Here is a 21,931-nt window from a genome sequence, read left to right on the forward strand (position 1 = left end):
AGAAACTATTCATAACAATGTGCTGCTGTGTCTTTTGTGTTTTGCAGGTAAACGAGCAGAAATGGTGTAAAGGCAGAGGGTCATGGTTGGAGTGGGAGAGACGGCTGTTAATGAACTCTGCTTTGGGGTAAGTTGTGTTGTTGTTGTTGTTGTTGTTGTTGTTGTTGTTAGCCATGTCAGTGCAGCAGCTAGGCAAACTTTCTTTGTGTGTTAGGACCCTGTGGTGGTAGACTCAGTTATTTTCATTGTTACAGTGAATTGATAAATATTGTATAATAGTTGGAAGAAGTAATGAAGTAATTCAAAATTGAACCAGCAGTTCATTCTCTTTCTTGTGAGTTGTTGTCAGTTCCACTAAAGAGACATTTCCTCTCCAAACGTGACATTAATGTATCAAAACTTCCTGTCTGACCCCTCAGATTTATCCTGTGATGCTTTGGAAGGGCCAGGCCGTTAGCTTTGCCATGTGATTTGTAATACTATATACACAGTATAAAAAAAAAATCATACATTCTTAATATGCTCCATAAACTGCATTAATCTGCTTTCAGTTCAATAGGAAGAAAGTCACAAAATTTACCCTGATATGAAGCTACAGAATGTTATTGTATTAGAATAACTTTATTGTCCAACAAATTCAAAAATAAACAGTTTAATACACAAACAGTACATACACAGCAGTGTTCAATTCATTTGACAGTCACCTGCACATATACAGGTGATCTGAAGACCGAAGACTTTCTTTTTCTTCAGTGGCTCAAACACTTAAAACTCTATGGATATTTTCAGTCTATGACTTTAATAATAATGGAGTGTTTAAATAGCTGCAGGTAGGACTCCGCTCCATGTATCACAGGGTTGTTATCAGTTATTGGTAGCTTATTGAACAGGCCAGTTGTTATACAGTTGAATAAGGCCAACTGTGACTTGCTGTGAAAATGAACCCAACAAACCTTCATCAACAATGTGTTTTCACTTCACAATAAAAACAAATCTGCCATTTTAAGCCCAGAATGCTGTGCAGTGACGGTGGCTGTGATCAGAAGTTTTTTTTCTGCCTTGGAAGACGTAGCGTGTAGTTACTCTCTAACTGTGCAGGGACCTTTTGTCAACCTTATGATCTAGTATCTATTATCTCTTATGTAAGTGTTAGTTATGTATGTATTCATTTTAAAGTTTTTCATTTTTCAATAGGTGAAGATATGAGCATGCACAGTGAAGCAAAAATAGTGGTTAGAAGGTATTAATCATCTCCCTTGAAGCTTTTCTGAAATAAAAAAAATAAGAACAGGAAAGAGAGAAAAATTACTTTCACTTCATAGCGGGAAACTAAAACACACCGTCATCTGTCAAACTTTTTCCATTTCAAGTAAATGAGTGAATTCATTTTAGGAATGTAGATTTTAGATACTGTACCGTACCTTTTCTGTTTTCTGGAGTGGAGTACGATTGTTGTTATAATAACAATGAGTGCGACACCTCCAAGGACCGACCCGACCACAATTCCTGTGATATTACCTGAAAAAAACAAAGATGTATTGAAACCAGAAGCTTTCAACAGAATCAAAACCATTTATTAATTGATTGAATTTATTCATTTAGCCTCAACCAGATAGTGGACTTAGACAGGAAGAGAGAGGACATGCAACAAAGGTGCCCAACCAGAATCAAACTGGTGGCATCGAGGCCTCCAGGACCCCTCAAACGTTTGATCCAATTTCACAACACATCCAGCATGTTCTCATATTAAAATTGTTCTCACATGTTCTTCCTGAAGGTGTTCATATTTGTATTTTAGTTGTTTGATCGTTTTCCAGTTAGTGGCACATATTGGATAAATGTTGTACCACTCTTTCCTATGGAAAGTATGTATGCAGCTGTTCCAGTGGAGAGGAACCAGGCAGAAGAGAGAACGTCCTGGGGACCTCATTTTAAATACTTCACAGTAATGCAGCAAGCTTAAATTTGGCCATGCTAGCAGCATGCCACTGTGGATGGCAATGCAGTTCCATCTGATCAGTCTGTGTGCTGGTTGTCAACCACTTGGGTCTGGTCTTGAAATCAAAAGCAAATAAACCAATTGTATAGATTATTAAATTTGGTACATTTATCCATGTTGCCCAGTTTGGTTCCTTTAGCACCACCATGAGGTTGGCATTTGAGATTTTGAGTGAAATAGCTCAACAACTACAGACATCATTGCCCCCAGTGGATGAATTTTAATTATTAATACTACTACTACTACTACTACTACTACTACTACTACTAATAATAATAATAATAATAATAATAATAATAATAATAATAATAATTAATTTGGTGATCCCTTAACTTCTCATTTAGTGCCATTAAAGGTTGAGCTAAGATTTGGAAAAAGAGCGCGACCCCCTCGGGCTGATGGCTTGTACAATCGGTCACTTAAGAGCTGAAGCGGTTTGTTTCCAGGAATCTAAACCGTAGAGAAAAGCTTTCCAAACAGGCCTGATGTGAAGTGATCTGTTTATCATAGGAGTGGGATAAACCACAACAAAACTGATTGTGTTAAGATCTTATTAACATTGTGAAAAATGGCTGCTTTAACAAGAGATTTGCATGTGTGATAGAAAGCATCTCTTTTTTAGTTTCAACAAATATGTCATTGCAGTAATGCAGAGAGCAAAAAGCATTAGCATGGCGGGAATGTGTCTGCTTATTTGTTTCACCTTATTAATTCACCTTATTATTTTCTGATTCTAAGAAACCTGGAAAGGAAACTGAATTATAGGTTGAAGATAGGCCTATTTTGTGGTTTAGGAAAGTGTCCCTCCTCATATGTTGACCCATGGAGATATTGCATTGTTAAATTCTTTGCGTTTCCAATTTGCTGTGTTTATTCTTCTTAGAATCAATAGTCTCATCAGTGAATCTGAGTGGCAACATCAAAGGTAGAAAGGTGATGAAAGTGATTTAATTTTCTGTGCATATCAACACTTCAGAGCTGATTGGATGGATCAGATCACGCCTGCAAAGAGACTCACACTCACACACACACACTCGCACATGATTTGTGAAGATAAAAATCATTTGGACAGGATTGATTTTATTATTTATTCGTACTGGGAACCACGCAGCTCGTCTCCTCTCCAGACCACTGGCCGTTCTCCTGGCACACGCGCTCTGCTGATCCCTTCAGAGTGTAGCCATCATCACAGGAAAGCCCAACCTTAGCTCCTTGTAAATATGTGGTCCCCTCTTTCTTCCCATTACTTGGCGGTGAAAGCCAGCCGCAGGATACCACTGCATAGTATGACAATAACCAACACTGTGAAACCAAATACCAAATCTCGTACATAACAAACACCGGACATTTTCATAGACTTTTTCCTCATGTACACTGACCTGACTTTAGATCATCCACAAGAGCAATGTGACTCTGGAAAGACAACCTGGTAGCATTTCCCATTCTTGGACTACGACCTACCAGGATATCATACCTACAGTACAGAGGAAATGATCAGAAAATCAGCTGCTGTAGTCAACACAATTATTTCGCTGATAACAGAAATGATGATAATTTCCATGAGGTTGAAAATGAAATCATTAGAAACAAAGTTATCGTGATTTTTTTTTCCCTGTGTAGGTCAAGCTCCATAAACCTTATCCTGCATTTCCTCTTCTTTTTTTAGGGACTCTTTGCCTGGTAAGGTTATAAATTTGTAGTCCTATTCAAGATAACCCTGATGACATCACTGTGGCATCATCAAGCTTATTCTGTCTGAATTCAACTAATGACTAGGCTACTTTATTACTGATTAATCTGCTGGTAATTTGTTTGAGTAATTGTTTAGTCTATGACATGCCAAAAAAAGTGAGGAAAAAAATGCTCATCGCAATTTCCCAGAGTTGAGGTGATGTCTACAGATGAATTATTGTGTTCAACGAACAATTCAAAAACTTCAAATATTTGATTTAAAATAATGTATGACAAACTGAAATAGCAAAGAGAGCTGCACCCAGAGAACGATTTGGCATCTTTTCACAATTTCTGCTTGTAAAATGATTGAAACAGTTGACCAGTCATTTCATCTGTACTTCCTAAGTAGATGAAAGTTTTCCTCACATACCTACAGAACTCGGATCCCTCTCCAGAGCATATCTCAGATGCCTGATTGTCCAATGGATCATCTGGAGTCTCAGGGACAAAGAACACTGGAATAAAAGTGTGGTCATGTCTGGGAGCATCATAATATGTGTCCAACAGATATTTTGAATCATATGTGAACAAGGCAGATTTGTTGGATACCGCCCCTGTAAGACAAAAAGAAAGACATCCAGTTACTACACGCCATTAAAAGTGCCTGATTTTCTATTATTATACTGTATAATAAGCACCTGTTCTGTGCATGAAAATACAGTAAAGAGAAATGTGTTTTCCCACTGTGGAAGGCTAACATGAAGGGGGCATGACCCTAACAGGAAGCAGTATGACAAAGAAATGGGCGAAAGGACCTTCAACTTTTGCGACCTGCGTTTAAAGCTTCCTGACTCACAGTCAGTCAAGATAATTTCTACTGTGAGTACAGAATAACTGAAGTCAATCACTGTACCATGGCCAAAGTCCTGACTTTACTCTTGTTCAGTAGCTACTAAAGCTGTTTCATTGTAGCTAGTCTCCCATTTCACACAATAAAATGGTGACCATGTTGTTCCTCATTATGTGGGTGATTTATCAAGTTTCCATCACATAATCCAAGTCTCGGTGAGAGAACATAATCTTCTGTAGTCTATGTCCCAAACTTGTGAGTGTAACATGTACAGCATATATAAATACGTAGGTTCACAACAGATGAAAACATCACGTGAATTCTGAGCCAATAATCTGAGGTCTTATTGATTTCTTACAGCTTGCCCCAAAGCTGAACAGCTCCTCTGGGTTGCTGAGGTTCTGCACAAGTTGACCGTTGCTGAGGACGAGGTCGTCACTGGCGTCTCCGTTCATCTTTCCCAACAATCCCAGAGTAGAGCCACTGAACACTTCTGGCAAGAGCACAGTGGTTGTCATGGTTCCCTCTCTCAGTCGCACTTCCACCCCGGCTCCAGTGGGGAACATCACGGTCACATTTGCCGAGGTAGGAGAAAACACAAACACACCTACAGGAGGGATTTGATCAAAGTAAAGTCATAACAAGATTATATCAAGAACTTTTTCTGGAGGCCCAGAAAACATATGATGATAATAATGCTGTTGAGGGGATAATATAGTGCTGAGGAGTTTTCTATGAAATCAAATACATAATAATTTTAATAATTTTAATACAGTTCTTTAATGTTATCAAGAAATACTTAAGATTTCAATCCATGTTTCTTGAGCTTAACGATGACAAGAGTGCCTTATAGCAATACTGCCGATATAAATCAATACTCTGTAACTCAGTGGTTCCCAATCTGCCGGCCAGGGCCCACTGCTGGGCCACAGAGGTATTGCAAGTGAGCCATTAAAACATTACAAATGTTCAAAAACACCTTTCATTGTTTTGTTTGTTTTTTATGAAGACCTTTCACTGAGATAATTTAATGATAGGAACTTTTATGTTGTTGCCACATCATTTTCTTGTTTGCTATCTCAGCCTGCAATCCATTACAAAAACTGGAGTATGAAAATGAATGGCTGGTTAGCAACAGGAAGGGAAGGAAAGAGAGACAGATGGTGAATTGACAAGTGACCCCCCCCCCCCCCCCCCCCATCAAACATAAAAGAAAAATTGAGCTTCCTACATGTTTACCCTGCTTTCAGTTCAGTCCTGAATGTTTGATCATTATCATTAAAGTAAAAAGTGCTCTGAGGAGGTATTATTTGGCCTCCGTATTGTCATAAGGTTGGATGAGCCGTTTTTGAGGTTTTCAAGTAGGCCAGGAGTTGGGAAAGGTTGAGAACCACTGCTGTGACTGTTCTTGTTGTTCTGTTTGCATTATCTTCACACCCAGTTATGAGTCACCAAATTCAAAGGTTGACCACAAAGAGAAATCACAATGTCACAAATGTATTTTTGCAAAATTTCAGCGGGAGTGGTAAAATCAAATCAGTCATCGTAAGCAGCAGTTAGGTGAGTCAGGGTCTCACCATGCAGGTCCATCCAGCTCTGCTCAGCAAAGGACAGGGTTTTTTGATTCTGCAGCACCTGAAGGCCTCTGTGGCCGCTGTCGAGCCGCACCTCAATAACATCAGAGGATGCTTCCTTCATGGCCACGGCTGTTAACATCGTTGCTTTTATTGTTCCTGATGGAGAGAGAAGCCGATCAATGATGGAGGGAAAAGGAATTGTTGTAACAGTTTCACTAGCAGTGTGTTTTGCATATATAGACATCTACGTTATCATTCTTTACTGGCAGCATTTCGTGATCACTGCTCACCATTCACAGGTTCTGTTCTGCCTTGGATTGTCAACCCTCTCTTCGCCGAGGTCACCAAAGTGTATTCTCCTTTGCCGTTGAAGGAGTAGCTGACACCGTCAAATGTTATGAAGTGTGGATCTCCAAACACCACAGCTGGCATTGCACACAAAACATTATGACATGACAGTAAACGATAATCTTAAAAAGCACATCAAGTCCTCTGTGGTTAATGGTTCACTCACCTGAGCTGGGGGACTGGTAACGCCTGCAGTCACTGGAGGGCCTGTGTTTGAAGTAGTACTGGCAGTTGTCCGACCACAGGCAGCAGTAGTAGAAGCTGAGGACGTCATAGACCCAGTGGGACTGTCCAGGAATTCGAGGAGGTTTCCTGTAGGGAGGTGAGCCCCAGTCGTGTGCTCGGTCTGGAGTACTACCCCCGATGGAGTCTGCTGTCAGGACCTGAGCACCGGTGCTGTCATAACAACACTGTTGTCCTGCTGCATACACAGGACTGTCGAGAGATTTCCAAAAACATTGTCAGTCAGTGTTATAATGACAATGTTAATATGCTAAAAATTTAAAAAATTAAAAAAAGACAAAGTTCAGGAATGGGATTAGTTTTGCAGGTAGTTAGTAATAAACCAAAGAATTAGATAAAATTACATTTTAACATACATTAATACTTTAATATTCATGCTTGGGGAAATTAAATGGTTGCTAAGATATCTCAGTCTGGAATAAAGAGAGCACATTTATTAATAAGTTATGGTTAAGTTTAAAAAGTCACTTATTACATTATTTTTTTACATAAAATCCACTGTACACTAAGTAGTTACATTAGAGTTTTAATTAACTCATATCAATACCAAGCAATGAATCGCAATCATTTTTCCTCTTACTTACAGGATGTTTTGATATTTATTTTTTGGTATTCATATACAGTAATGATCAAGCGCTCTTTGTCTCAGCAGTTCCTCATGGTATCGTTTTACTGTTGCAGGTGACATAAATCAATTTGAGAATTTTCTTAGACAGTATTTTACGTGCAGTTATGCAAGTGAGTACACAGAGGACAAGGAAGGTATTTACTGCTACTTCTATCAGGGTGAGGTAGTTATGGCCAGTGTGGGCTTGTCATTGAGGTTATAGGTACAGATAAAATAAAAGGCGGCTAAAGGCTACAAAGTGTAGCAAAAACACAAAGAACAAAAAGAGCCTGTTTGCTTTTCCTGTCCTCTAAATCTTAGTTTTAGGCAATAAATAACTAATGATAATAATGATGCATTTACAGTGACAAATGTGAGTATTCATAAGTAGCAATAGAACCTGAAAAGATCTTAGTTTTTGTTTTGCTCACTGTGAATTTACACATCTCTCCATTTGAATCTAAGTTAACTACTGGAAGTGTTAGAGGCCACTGGAGGTTGTATCCTCTTTGCAGATTCAGATATACTGATGACAATCAGCCGCAAATGTTACCTCCAATACTATCAAGTATATTAACATATGATGTTGTAACCTAATCATGACAACAAGTTAATAACGGTGTCAGTCAAGGACTCACCTGGCTTGTATCGCCCTCACACAGTGAACACTCCCAGGGTGGTAGGTGCACACACTCCCTTTCTCTATGTCACAGCCGTAATCAGTCTGAGGAAAGAGATACAGCTTCTGTGAGCAGGCGGCCAGATGTTCATTTCACTCACTGCAGCTCAGTAACTGGCTGCACCAGCTCTTAAAACTTATATCAGACTTCTGACAGAACTAATGTTGGTGTGAGTTTAGATTAAAGAGACTTGACTTAGTTAAGTTTAATGGTATAAACTGGATTTCTGGTTAGAAACTGGTTACTACTTAAAATTTAAACTTTACACACGAACTTAGTGATGAGTTTCCAAATAGCTGGTGCAAGCCAGTCCAGGTGCATAGTTCTAATATGGCAAAGGCAACCAACTGGTTAATCAGTTAGTTTTCTTGTCCACAGTTTGACAGCAGTTGATAAACAAATGTTTCACTCTCAATCCTCACCAAGTCATTTGTAAGATAAAAGGCAATAAGATCTATACGAGAGAAAGATCTCCTTGGCTTCAAACTGATAATCTGTGACCATGAGCAACAGGCAAGGGCCATTGACTTATCATAAAGACATAAAGTAATGACATGGTCATTACAGTTTTATCTTATACTGTGGCATAATGAGACAAAGTATGTGTAGTATTGATCCGTGTGTGCCTCTCGGCCCACACACAAGATATAAGTGTTTTGTTGTTTTTTTTGAGAAGTTGATTAGGTAACCGAAGTCATTTGTGCAATGACTCTTTTCTCTAATCCACTGAACTGCTGCTGCACAAGTCTGTGTCTGATACTTGGTTTGTTATGACCATATCTTTATAATAACATTTTTTGATTGTGTGTATTTTTGTCTTATCGTTTGAGCTTTGATCTGTTAGAATTATACAGTTCCATCATGTTTATCTGCCCAGACAGTCTAACACAGCTTCTGTTTGTCTTTGACTGCTAGCTAGACTGTCGTTTGTGCTTTCTTATTGCTTTTATGTGCATAACGCAATCTGGAGCACCTCACAAAGATTTTGCGCCAGTTTCTAATCATTAAATCTTTATTTCAAGGCAGTTTCGAGTGATTGAAGGCAAACCTAAACTTGCTACTCTTCACACTTACATGAAACCTCCCGGTGTCCGCTCTTGCTTGAGCCAGGGTGCAGGGGCAGTCTATGATCTCACTGAGGAAGTTGGGCAGCTGATTTTCCAGCTGGTCCCATGCTAAACATTTCTCCTGGGCCCAAACTGTTGAGTCCTGCCTGAACCTCTCCTCCAGATGCCAAGCTAAAGCGTGATCCTCAGTCCATGCAGCTTGGACATTCCTACATTAAACAAGTACAGCTGTTAACCACTTTTTATATTTGTGATTTCTTTGTATTTACATGAGCATTTTTGTTGAAATATCAGACGTAAATTATCAGTTTTTTACAACTACATAATGAACTTTGGAGGATTTACATCTTGTGAAACCATAATTGAATTGCAAGAAAAATAATCTTGGTCACACTCATTTATAATATATAGAAAGTGCTTGTACATACCACATGCCATCAGGGTAAGTACTGGGGCTGACGCGCAGAGCGCCGAGCTCCCAGCTTGAAAAGCCGTTTTCTGCTGGTTTGGGCAAAAAGCTAAAGGAACCATTGTTGGTCTGATCCTTTGTGAGTGAGTACAGATACTCCCACTGACCGTGCCAGGAGACTGAATAGGGCTCTCCTACAGAGAAGCATTTTGCAAATATTCAGTGTTTTCACCAACTAAATCATGATCATTTAACCACTGAAGTGTATATATGTTGCGGTTGTACTCACCTGTCTCCCTGTATCCCCAGAGCTCTATATTGACCCTCTCAGCTCTGACCAGAGAGGAGTTCCAAGTCATCTCAAGAGTGCCTCCAACATTGGGTGTGCCATAGTACTGCCATTTTGTTGAGTTGACCAGAATCGCCTTGAACTTGGAGTCTAACTTGCCAGTATGTACTGTGGCATCACATTTAAATCAAATAAATCACATATGAATGTTGTTTCATCACTAGATGAAAAACCACAATTCTCAGAAAGTGTTTTAAAGTAATCTTCATAAGAATATGCAAAAAAGTTATAATACCTGAAAGCCAGGCTCCAACTCTATTGAATGTAGTGCCATTATCTGAGGAGATGTGCAAAGGGATCCATCCTGTTTCATAGAGCAGTGGGGAGATGCAATGGCCTCTACTGCTCTCATCCACATACCCCACAGTATTGCTCTCATTGTTGAACCTGCCATTATAAAGGATTGATCAGCAAGTTTTTATACTATACTTCAACTGTATGATGTTACTCTAATACAAGTAGTATATTTGAGCATGAAAGTTCATTTTTGACATTGGAAACAGTAGTGCTTGTGCTCCTCTTACAAATATGTTACTAATGTCTAACAAGTTATTGTACATATTTCACTTAATCAGTCATTTAAAGGTGTATATATCAGAAAATGTTATATAGGCGAGGTAAGGTATAAAAGAAAGACTTACCTGCATACTATGTGGGAACTCTTATTGAAGGTTGCATCAAGGACAATAAAATCTGTCCCACCAAAAGAGCTCCCAGAATATGGAGAGGTTGCCACGCAGTACTCTCTATAGTCTGTGCAGCAGTTCTTCAGAGACTTGCACGTTGGTTGACATGAACAGAGGTCTAGTCTTTTCCCACAGTTTCTTTCACATGTCTGTCCTATGCAAAAGAAAGAGGTCTTAATTGTGGAGTCTGCAGTGTGCCACCAGTTTTATTTTGCAATTCTTACATTAAAATGCCATTTATCTGTCAATGAAATGAAATTTGTATTAAATGATACATCATTTTTTTTAACCTATACTTTAACTCTCTGAATGATGAATTGAGATCTAAATAGTTTTTTAATGTATTCATAAGATATTTTAAAGAGATTTATGTTCTACTTTTTTATTATTCAACTTATCTATATATAATTAAAAACGTTCCACTTAATAATTCAGCTATCTCCTGCTTTAACATTTAACAAATCTTTTTACATTTCTTTTGTGATTGCTTTAATTTAAAGAAACACTCTCACTGTGCTGGTTATACTAAAGACAGCAGTAAGAGTAATTCAAATGTCAGAGATCGAATACGATGTGTGTAAAGTTTGAACAATATAAAGTTTGTGGGAACTTACCTAATGTCCTGCAGATACATGAAACCAGAAGGACAAATATTACAGCAGTAAATCTTTCCATCTTGGCAAAGTGAAATAGTCAAGCCAGGGTTTCTGTCACACACACCCTGCTGCTTCTTTATATACTCAGCATTTTTCCAAACCCTAACCCTTGGCCCTTTTATCACAGTCAGTTACAAACATCTGTGTAATCATCAGCCAGCAGACATTATGATCACATTTTCAACTGTATCTGACCTCACATGACTACCTACGTGACCATGTCATGCTCATCTTGGCCTATTACATTCAGATATCATTTTTAGACAAAGATACAACTTATCAAGATAGAGAGAAACTACATAAAATAAAATAAACCTTCATGTCTTGATGAGTAATAAACAATGATGAAACATATACCATACTGTGTATTTAGCCTTTTGCCACAGTAACAAGCTAACAAGTATGTGCTAAGTTTGAGCATGTTGAACTCTTGAACTGAAGGTTGACAATAGAGGAGGTTGGACAATATTTGCGCTGTAACACTGTTTCATAGGATCGCCCGCCCTCACCCAATGTCAGCTGGGATTGGCTCCAGCCCCCCCCCACCCCAACCCCCACCCGGCAACCCTATAAGGATAAATGATATGGATAATGAATGAATGATTCATGGGACTAATAATAATAAAAAAAGGCCAGTAGGGGGAGCTGCTGCCATCACAGTGTCATATCCCAGTGACTAATTTGTCAAGAACCCATTTAAAATAATTCTGGTTTTTTTTTTTGTTCAGCACTGGACTAAAAGAAATACAGAGGCTTAACATATCCAGAGTCCGTTGTGGTGTAACATGTTTTAATGTAAAGGTACAGCATGTGTGAGGTATAAACATAGTTATGTCCATGGCTGCACTCATATGTAATGTTTTTCTTTACTGCTATAATCTGGACAATATTTCAGATACAATTAATACAAAAAAACAAAAAAAACAATTATAAGTGCTTCTCTTCATAATCAGGATGGTTGATGTCCATGAATCTGAGCTGGAATCAGTTTTTCCACACGGAGATGATTTAAAATCCAAATATTAGGAACAAGCAGAGCCTCTGATACTGTGGCTAGGCTCTGATATCAGCATGTACGGGGCTCTCTACTACTAAGGTATTGGCAGTAATTGTGAAATAATAGCATCTACTTATCTACTTCATTGTATTGAGTAAAAATTCAGCTGACATAAAACACAAGCTATTGGCAACAGCCATGGAGCAGGATTATAGAACGAGCATGGCTGTTGATTCAACATTTGCAACTCTGATCCTTCGAGAAGCAGCATTATCCCACATTACTGGCTTCATCATCTTGACTTGGTTCTCGTCGATTCCTAAAAAAGATAAAGAGTTTGGTCAGTTGTTGGTCGCGTTAATAATAATTTAATATTGTCTGAGCTCTTCACCCACCACCGTCAGATGGCCATTCTTGGCCCTGTAGACCATGGACTCCTGACCGCTCTTGAAGTCCACAAACCCCTCTCTGCCGGGCTGGATGTCAAATCGCACACTACAAGTGACAATAACAATTTCACATTAAGACTCACCTATCGTTCTTACCACTTAGATCTCTATCTTTGAAACTAATCTTACTACATAAATTCCAGATCCTGTACCTGCCCATGACCACTTTGATGCAGTTCTGCTTGTCGGTAACAACACACAGCTTGGTCAGGGCCTCAAACAGGTAGTCACACTGCAGAACCAGATCCCCCTGAGAGAAACATTCAGATTTTGTTATCATGATGTCATCGTCCACTGTAGACACCAGTCTGATAGGTGTGCTGTATACCTTCTGCTTTATGTCATCACATGTAACGTGAAGGATCAGGAAGTTGTCGCTCAGGTTGCTCACAGACACGCCTATAGGAAGAAGTGTAACCTTTTAAAGTTTGAATCAAGTATGTATTTAATAGCAAGTGTGTATAGCTCTCCCTCCAGATTATAGTAATCATTTTGTCTAATTGTCTCACTCGCTACCTTTCAGAGAGCTGTAGTCTATCCGCTGCTTGATCTTGGCCTCTTCCACAAGGTAGGCGGCTTCTTGTGTGAAGATGAGCTGCCGGAGGCGAGGTCTGAAACCGTTCCTGTCATACTTCACCACTGGCACACTGTACTGTGGGCAGAAGAAACACATGCTCAGAGTGGATAAAAGGATATTAATGCAAAGTAAATTACAATGTTAGCTTACCTTGATGTGCTCATGCCGTATCATCTGAAGCACTTTGATGCTTATGTCTTCTGCACCTTAATAAAATAACAGAAAGTACTGAGAATCCATGACAGAGGATTTCACGAACTGAATACTATAACGTGATGTCTCAGCAATTCCCTTATAACTTGCTAATCAATGTGCAAAGTATTCCATTAACAGCCTCACAAAGTTTCTCAACATGCATGATCAGACTTTATTCTTTAATTTTTTAAATGAAAATGTGCAGTTTATAATCAATTTTTAACAATATGTAAAAACTCTTCATCTACTGTAATGTACAGTACTGCTGCCATCTGCAGCCTTAACAGGCTACAGTAACTATTATGTTTTATCATGTTGTAAGTATACAGCACCGTACTTGTGCAAACAAAATCACAGAAGTAAAACAGTTAAATGCAATATTCCCGATAACACACTCTGGCAAGAAAACACATCTGCAGTCTTACCGATCCTGGTGTCCAGGAATGGCCTGCACACACTGAAGGGGTAGTTTTCTTTCTTTCCTTTGAACATGGAGCTCGTCTGGACTTTCAACAGAAGCTGGAAACATGGACACAATGTTAAAACGGAAAGTAAGACAATACCTGTAGTAATATATATATGTGTCAAGTGTCATCAACAAAATACCCCAAAAATCTAAGCAACTGTACACAAAGTGTACGTGTAAATGTAGGAGGCACTGTTTTAACTCTAACTGTGGAATTAGGTAGACGGGACGGTTAGGTTATTTTAAACGTAGACTGGATATCCTTCCTACGTTTATCACGGTTTCTACACTTATGTATGAAGCACTGTGCGTGACAGATTGTGGATTGTACCTGTGCTTTCCTCTGTGGAGCGATTCCTCGAACGTACTTCCGTACCATGTGGCGAATGTAGAGCTTCTTCAAGATCTGGGACACCTACAAAAAAAAAAAAAAAAAACAGTTTTACATGATTTGACACCACTACAGTGTACAGCCATCAGCCAAAACCACCTGCCTGCGTGCAGCCTTTTGGAACTAGAGGCAGAGTGTGGAAAAAAATAAATAAATAAAAAATTACCTCATGCATTATAGGCGGCGGGGTGAGCCAGAAGTCTTTCTCCAGGACGGTTTTGGGAAGGTTTTCCCTCAGCCGTGTGAGGTAGTTCTGTCTCACATATGCCAGGTACTCACTGTTGTCAATGCAGGCTGGCTGATTTCTGGTCATGAACCCTTTAATGAACCTACAACAAGTCAACACACAGGTGACCCCACAGCATGGACTCTATCAGGCTGTTCGGTCAAGACCTTACTGCCGTAACTCTCATGTCATTAAACCTCAGAATGGATTTCAGTGTGGTGACTTACTTCTTGATGACCTTGACAGCCCACGCTCTCTTTTCTCGCTCCTTCCTGGCCATCAGACCTCTCCAGCAGTTCTCAATCTTCGTGGCTGTTTAGATACGACAAGGTGACTAAAAGTTTGTCATACAGACATGTCTACATTTAATCAAGGAAGTTTTAGTTTGTGCCTATAACCACATGTTATAATAATAATAATACAACAATAATCACAACTCACCAGCTTCTCTCTGTTTCATGTAGTCTCCTTTCACCCTGTAGCCTTTGTACTTGGCCTGAATCCTTGTTGCTGCAACAGTAACAGTGGACAGTTTCACCCTCAATACGTTTTTAATGCTCACTGTAGTGTTACAAATTGATTTACAGAACAATATCTCACCTAGTTTATGTTTGCAGACCTGAAAGGCGTCTTCTGTTGCAAACAGAGTTCTAGGGTGGCGGATGAAAATTTTTGTCCTTGAGGGAAAGACAGAGAGACAATCAATCCTCTATTTCCTTCCTTGATGAACCAGCACCCGTCATTGACAGTCAGTGACACCCATCCATTAACATCTGCTTACCTGCCCATCTTATACTCATCAGATTTGTAGCCCAGGTGTTTGACGAGGCGCCGCACACCTTCTGCCGCCGTACCTCTCCAGTTGGGCCAGGTGTCTGGACACAGAGGCTTATACCTGAGCACAGAAGAATACCACACACTCACGCACAGCTATGTGTTTGATACCAGTAGCAGCAGCAGCAATGACAAAAAATGAGAACATGCTTAATGTCATCTGCAAGAAAAAGAGTAACTTCCTCCAGATTTTAACTGAAAACGAGCGGAGAAATAGTCTGTGTGCTTAGATACCTCTGGAGGAAGATCTCATATTTACGGCGGTAAGCGAATCCAGCGCGCCTGACCCTCAGGTGCTCCATCAGCCCCAGGTACTTCACCTGATGTCTCACCAACACGTCATCAAAGCGTCCTGCAGGAGACACCACGATACACATGGGTCAAAAGTGTCTAAAAAGGGTCTAACTTGATGTGCCGGCTGCTAACAAGCTGAACATACAGTGTAAGTATTAGCTTGGCTAAAGGTCTAGGTCTTTTTTATTAGACACAATGCCTCACCTGGCTGCTTGGCTTCATTGGGTTTAATGCAGCGGACGTACCAGGGCTCTTTGGACATTAGGATGTCTGTCAGGCCCACCAGGCTGCTCTTAAACTGAGTTACCACCTGAGGAGTTACAGGAATGAGAAGTAATAGTTTCTTTATGGTAGTTTTGTAAATGATGAACTAGTGGCTCATTGAACATCATCTGAATCATTTCTTACAGTTTCAGGTCTCTTCTTGCTGTCTGGTTCAGTGGAAGGAAAACAGTGCTTGATGATGGCATTTTTGGACTGTCGCATGACCTTAAGAAGAAAAGGAAAAAACCTCTGTCATCACCCGACATGTCAAACACACGTCCTTAAATAATAATGTAATGTTAGAGATATACTCCATTAGTCTTAAATATACATTCAGTTCTATGTTGCTTTTTTTGCAGCAGCAGTGGAGGACATGAGAAGTCATACAGTATATTGAGAACACATAGTGCGCTTGTCTAATGCTATCAATCAAATACGTTTGCGTTCACATTCAAGGACTCACCAACCAAAATAACATGGGTGTCACTTTTTAGACGATAGAAATGAAGTGAAATTACCTCTTTCCCATTTCGATACAAGAGATCATTGTTTTTGTCCAAGAATCCTGAAAGTTTAAAGAACAAAGGGAAACTTCAAGATTTTTTGGGGTTTTTTTTTGGCAACAACACATTCTTCCTCTTACAAATGAAAAATTGAATTCATAATCAGGAAAAAAGCAGCTACAGCCTTACTTGGTTTGATGTAACTAGTAGCATACGGTGGCTAATGCGTAACTGACATCACAGTGATCACAGTTCTGATTTGTACTTCTGCCGCTGTTACACTACATTTTATAATTTGGCCACTGTCACATTGGAAAGACGTGTACAGAAATATGTCAGGAAGTATTTCATCTCTCACCAACAACACAATAGGTAACTTCCCCAGCGTAGTGCAAAAGGCGGAAGTCTCCTCTTTCCAGTGTTTTCCTCGTCTTCTGGTCTGCAAGTTTATGTCTGCAGGAAAAGGGATAGTTAGTGTGGCTTTTTAGGATGTTTATGGTTATGGGATGTGCTGGGTCATTTTTCTCAACTATGTGAATTCAATGTGCATTTCCTGTAAAGCTAAAGTGTTGAACTCACGTGACAAAATGAGGGTGTCCACCAATCTTTTCCTCCATCTTCTCCAGAAAGGTGAGATCTGTGGCTTCTCCAGGACGTAAACATTCCTCGTCCTACGTGAGAGGATGAGCATCAGGAATTCAGCCATGTTTCACTTTTGTGGCCCGGTATTGTAAATCTTTTTGACTAAGTCACGTCTTTACCAGCAGTGAGATGATTCCTCTGTACTTCTCCTCCACAAGGTCACAAATGATCTTGTTGTTGAAATATGGCACTGGTTCCCACTATGTATATAAAAAATTTTTTTTTTTTTATCGTATTGAAGTTTATTTTTACACATTTGTAGCAGTGTGAGCCACTAATGTCGTGAAAATACAAAGAAGGATAGTGTTTTTACTTCAATCCCCTCCATCTCGTACTCGTCCTGCTCTGATTTGAGGGTCAGTTGGATGAAAAGCTGCTGCAGCTTCTCATTGCAATAGTTGATGCAAAACTGCTCGAAGCTGAAATAAAACATAAGCACTGTCGGTATCTGACCCTTCATTTCACACTTTTAGTGTTGAAGAATAATCTGATTTGTTGTTGGTTTTACCTGTTCACGTTGAAAACCTCAAACCCGTAGATGTCCAGCAGACCAATCACCATCTTTCTGGAGGAATCCTGGATTTACACAGAATCATGCTTTCTGGTTTTGTATATGTCGGTGTTACTTTAAACCAATACAATTACAATGTAGAAAGAAAATAAGCCTAAAGAAAAGCCTTGTTAAACCAGTTTTCTCTCTATTTGAGTGAGATTAATGAGACAGGTCTGGCTGGGCAAGATTAGAAAAAGAAGATTATTTTTTTCTACTCACCTGGTTTGCCAAAGATTCATTGATCTTGTTGACCAGCCAGTTGAAAGTGCGGCCATAGATGGCTTTGGCAAGGGCATCCCTGGCGTATACTGCATGTTCCACAGAGAAGGGACTCAATACCTTGAACATCAGAATGAGGGGGATACTGCAATTAAACATGAACAAGTTAAACCTATTTTATACTTTAAATGACTTTAAAGTATAAAGTCACCTCTTCTGTTCTGGCTTCAATCTTCCTGTGGGTTAAGCCCTGTTGTAGCACCTGAGCAGGAATCCCCAGCAACTGCACAGCAAACACGAAGCAAAACACCTGACATGCAACACCAGATTTCCTCCATAGTATCTATAAAACTGCATGAAGAGAAATGAAGGATCTAAACTATGTGCTGTTCATTTGGGTCTCACCTTTGACACCCACTGCATCTCCTGGTTGTGGCTGAGAGTGGCATATCCTCGAGTATCTGCTTCAAACTTGATGTTTCCCAGGTGGAGCACACTAGCAATAATTCCAAACAGGTGCTGCGTTACAACCAGAGAGAAAACTAGTTTATGAATTTCTAGCAAAAGTTATCAAGCATGGTTTTATATGAAGTTTTGTCTAGTTTTAGTGTTTAAAGCACTTTACTTTTCTACCTCACCTCAATGTCATTCTCGCTGAAGTCTATGACAGAGAACGCTTTTCGCACTGTCCTCCAGTCACTTTTATCATTGATAGAGCTAACTTTGGCACAATCGCCCTGAAGAAGACAAACAATAAAAGGTGGTGAGTCAAGAGGTTTTTTGTCACACCAGATAAATTTAAGTATTGTCTGTTTTGGGTTTTTTACACTGACCTGCACCAGATAACTGTAGTGCTGGCAGTTTCTCTCCAGGCCGAGCCAGCGGAGCAGTTCTTCCTCGCCTCCCTCCACCAGCTGGTAGAAGATATGGAAGTTTCTCTCTCCGTGGTTCTGGTGGACCACACGGGACTTCTCCAACAGGTAACTGAGGATATGGCCACCGACTGCACCACCCTGAGGGAGAAAGGTAATCTTTAACCTCAAGTCTGAGCTCAGTGGGAACTGTAAAGGTTGTGCTGTGCTGTGGTATATCATCTTGAGTTTGTAATTTGCACTGTAATGCAACACAAAGAAGATATTTCAGTCCACCTGGTGGTCGAACTGGATGTCCATGTATTTCCCAAAGCGGCTTGAGTTGTCATTCTTAAGGGTTTTGGCATTTCCGAATGCCTGGAAGATATAAAACAAGAAAGGCGATAAAAAGCCTGATTTTGAAATCATGTTTTTCTCTAAAAAATGGTCTCAGAAGGTTTGGCACTTGTATCACCATGTCACTGACTTCAAGCACTGGGTTGGAGAGGAGCAGTCTGTCTCGAACATTGTTCAGGAGTCTGGTACTTGGACAGCTGACAGCGTAGAACTGAAGGATTTTCTTGGAGGCCTCGGTCTTGCCCGCCCCGCTCTCCCCTGAGATCAGGATGAAGTGGTTGTTGAACTCGGACAGCATCGTGCGGAAGACGTTGTCTGCCAGCGCATAACTGAAAGTACAATGACGGTTCAAATTCAGCCACATTTTAACATTCAGACTTTGACTTTTACCATCTGACAACTTGTGTCTACATGTTTGTCCTGAACACTTTAAACACTCCTGTATAAAATATATTTCTCCCTCTTATTCAGAACTTTGTTACTTGTCATAGCTAACATCTTTATCCTAAACACTGCTCAATGAGGGAGACAGAGAGATGGGAAATGGCCCTCGCTGGATGTAAACCAGGGATGTTGCGGTTTATGGCACCCAACATACATATAGTTTAAAATCACATCCTGTCTTTTCTTCTCCTAATGTTTCAGTCAATTAAAAGCTGAATATACTTATAACAAGACTAAGAAGCTATAGCCATGCTAACAACTCTGTGAAGCTGTATTTGGGCACAATGGTGCTTTGATAATAAATGTTGACATCATCATGCTAGGATGCTCACAATGAAAATGCTAACATGCTGAACTATACCATGTATGATGTTTATTATTTTTGCTACAATATATGCTATCATTTGCTAGCAATAATAAAAATAAATAAAATAATATATAAATAAATAATAATGTTTTATTTTATGTTAGAACTGATTTATCTAGGATAGAGAAGACCCATCCATAGTACGAACTGTATGACAATATACAGTCCACACTAAAAGGAAATCTCACATATGAGGTGGCAGCTCAAAGAAGTTAACTCCCATGTAGGTATCCATTTGCTTCTTGCTGTAGATGTCTAACTCTTTATATGGGTTGACCGACACAAGAAGAGTCCCAATGTAGGTCTGCAGAGAAAGACAAGGAAAGGAAGTCATGGCCTGCAGCTCTTGCACATTTGATAATAGTTTTTCTTAAAGATGACATGACATTAAAAAGGCCTCCAGCAGTCCAGTGTGAATGCATCATTCTACTGATAAGTAATTTTGTTCCTCTTATCAAAAGCAATAAGTTTGGTTAATCAGTTGTCATGACCTTACAGACAGCGGTGACCTTTAGAGTGCTCACTCTGCAAATGAAAAGAACAGGAGCTGCTGTTTCAGCAACACAAGGTGCCAGATTCAGCAGAAACAACGCAGCATTAAGGCCTTGTCGGGTTGAGGGTCGAGGGCATGAAGTTTAATTAGAGTATAAGAGAAAGACTGCAGCGTGGTCATCCAGAATTAAACCACACAGGAAAGACTCACATAGATGAGATTCTCGTGGAAGCGCTTCCTTAGGTTGTCCAGGAAGGCACTCTCACTTGTGTAGGCGTCCAGGAGAACAAAATCCTGGATGCCCACACGATCCCGGGCTGTCAGGGAGGCCTCCATGTTCCTCAGGATCCGGTTACACCGCACCTCCAGGCTCTGCGCAGCAACACATCAGTGACATGACAAGGAAACAGGGCATCACAAGAAAACCAAGTAGCATGACAAAGCTGTATTGTATATTCAACAGATATTATTATATTGTTATTGACCCGGCCTATGTGTCCCGTCCTTTTCCTGTGTGTCCTGTTTTCCTCAAAAGTTATCTGCTTTTGTTGAAGTTGTCACTCAAGACCACGTACACACACACAAGCACAGAATTATGTATAACCTAGGATATATATTTCCCAGAGAGTGACTAATTTCCTGCCTGTCTGTCCCTATATCTGTGACTTCCAGTCAGAGCTGTTAGTGGCCTTGGCTGCATCCTTTATGCTCAGGACGAACCTAAATTCAGCCAACGCTATCTAATCTGCTTCTGTGCTCTCCAAAGAGCCATCAGTCATGTTCATGGCAAGGACAGAGCGAACACCAAATACCCACCTACTCTAGAAACTCCAATAACCTCCTCTTTTTAACATGTATGACAATTCAATACAGGCTTCAACAATAACTGACACAAATATAAACTTAATTAAGTGTAATCCAGAAGTAATTACTTTCATTATACAATGCAGGATTTGCTCTGCTACTTAATACACGACTGAAGAAGTGCCAGGTAAAATAATCAGCGAACGCAATGCACTTTAATTACGATGCTGTGAGAGAGGCACCCGGTATGATGCTTCAGTAGCTTGGCTGTCATCACTGCCAAGTTGACCTGACACCAAGTCGGAGTACATGACAATCCTTCTCCAGAATGAAGCTGTTGCTCTACAGACCCACGAATTCACACCAAATGTCACAATAAATCATGAAAACCGCATGTGATCATTCAAATGTTCAACAAGGAAAAAAAGTGTAAAAAGTTACCTGCCCTAAAGGTCCTCGCTGTGTGTGTGTGTGCCTCAGTGCCTTTTCTGAGCTGAACATCTGGTTTTATTGAGGGGAGAGGACGGTAGTATGACAGGAAACACTGATAGATCACAGTTTCTACTTCCTTCAATAGGAAACCATCAATAATGTAGTGCATGTGTAAGAAAGGAAGCAAACCTCATTCTAAATATGTATGTGTGTGCGTGCATGTGTGCGTGCGTGCGTGCGTGCGTGCGTGCGTGCGTGTGTGTGTGTGTGTGTGTGCGTGTAGAGAGAAAGATGAATCAGATGTTTCCTGAACACACACAGTATGCTTGTGTGGTGGTCTCCATTTACTGAATGACATTTCTGCTTTTTCAAAATTATTTCAAACTTTGCATTCAGATTGTGGAGGACAGGGAAAGGCTGCAACATAT

The 21,931-nt window shown here is 40.0% G+C and overlaps 2 protein-coding genes across 4 annotated transcripts; both read right to left on the reverse strand.

Annotated features, from left to right (window-relative positions):
• Nucleotides 1–602: 602 nt before the first annotated feature.
• LOC111664861 (sushi domain-containing protein 2-like) lies at nucleotides 603–11,240 on the reverse strand. Its single transcript, XM_023419651.2, has 16 exons — nucleotides 11,104–11,240; nucleotides 10,445–10,643; nucleotides 10,039–10,190; nucleotides 9,744–9,911; nucleotides 9,474–9,648; nucleotides 9,053–9,254; nucleotides 7,937–8,022; nucleotides 6,615–6,883; nucleotides 6,391–6,525; nucleotides 6,101–6,256; nucleotides 4,882–5,130; nucleotides 4,104–4,287; nucleotides 3,379–3,473; nucleotides 3,097–3,276; nucleotides 1,422–1,518; nucleotides 603–1,267 (listed from the first exon to the last, which is right to left on the reverse strand). The coding sequence occupies exons 1-16, from the start codon at nucleotides 11,162–11,164 to the stop codon at nucleotides 1,234–1,236; spliced, it is 2,442 nt and encodes an 813-aa protein (XP_023275419.1). The 5' UTR covers nucleotides 11,165–11,240; the 3' UTR covers nucleotides 603–1,233.
• Nucleotides 11,241–11,918: 678 nt separating this feature from the next.
• myo1hb (myosin IHb) lies at nucleotides 11,919–21,587 on the reverse strand. 3 transcript variants are annotated; one of them, XM_023419488.2, is made up of 32 exons: nucleotides 21,513–21,587; nucleotides 20,478–20,639; nucleotides 19,963–20,078; nucleotides 19,094–19,292; nucleotides 18,904–18,984; nucleotides 18,589–18,768; nucleotides 18,394–18,492; nucleotides 18,161–18,274; nucleotides 17,967–18,038; nucleotides 17,756–17,875; nucleotides 17,492–17,559; nucleotides 17,297–17,402; nucleotides 17,103–17,183; nucleotides 16,921–17,012; nucleotides 16,700–16,794; nucleotides 16,357–16,403; nucleotides 15,983–16,063; nucleotides 15,779–15,884; nucleotides 15,515–15,632; nucleotides 15,228–15,341; nucleotides 15,047–15,123; nucleotides 14,888–14,956; nucleotides 14,674–14,758; nucleotides 14,387–14,549; nucleotides 14,161–14,244; nucleotides 13,789–13,882; nucleotides 13,319–13,374; nucleotides 13,108–13,243; nucleotides 12,920–12,990; nucleotides 12,744–12,841; nucleotides 12,538–12,637; nucleotides 11,919–12,461 (listed from the first exon to the last, which is right to left on the reverse strand). In XM_023419488.2, exons 1-32 carry the CDS (start codon nucleotides 21,570–21,572, stop codon nucleotides 12,435–12,437), a joined length of 3,171 nt encoding a protein of 1,056 aa, XP_023275256.2. In that variant the 5' UTR covers nucleotides 21,573–21,587; the 3' UTR covers nucleotides 11,919–12,434. The 3 variants fall into 3 exon arrangements, with proteins under 3 accessions (XP_023275256.2, XP_087033627.1, XP_087033626.1); XM_087177501.1 differs by having other exon boundaries at nucleotides 14,888–15,123; XM_087177500.1 differs by having other exon boundaries at nucleotides 18,394–18,768.
• Nucleotides 21,588–21,931: the final 344 nt, after the last annotated feature.

Source organism: Seriola lalandi, unplaced genomic scaffold, assembly GCF_002814215.2.
Source record: "Seriola lalandi dorsalis isolate HSWRI2012SDOR001 ecotype SW California unplaced genomic scaffold, Sedor1 jcf7180002054606, whole genome shotgun sequence".
NCBI classification, from domain to species: Eukaryota; Metazoa; Chordata; class Actinopteri; order Carangiformes; family Carangidae; genus Seriola; species Seriola lalandi.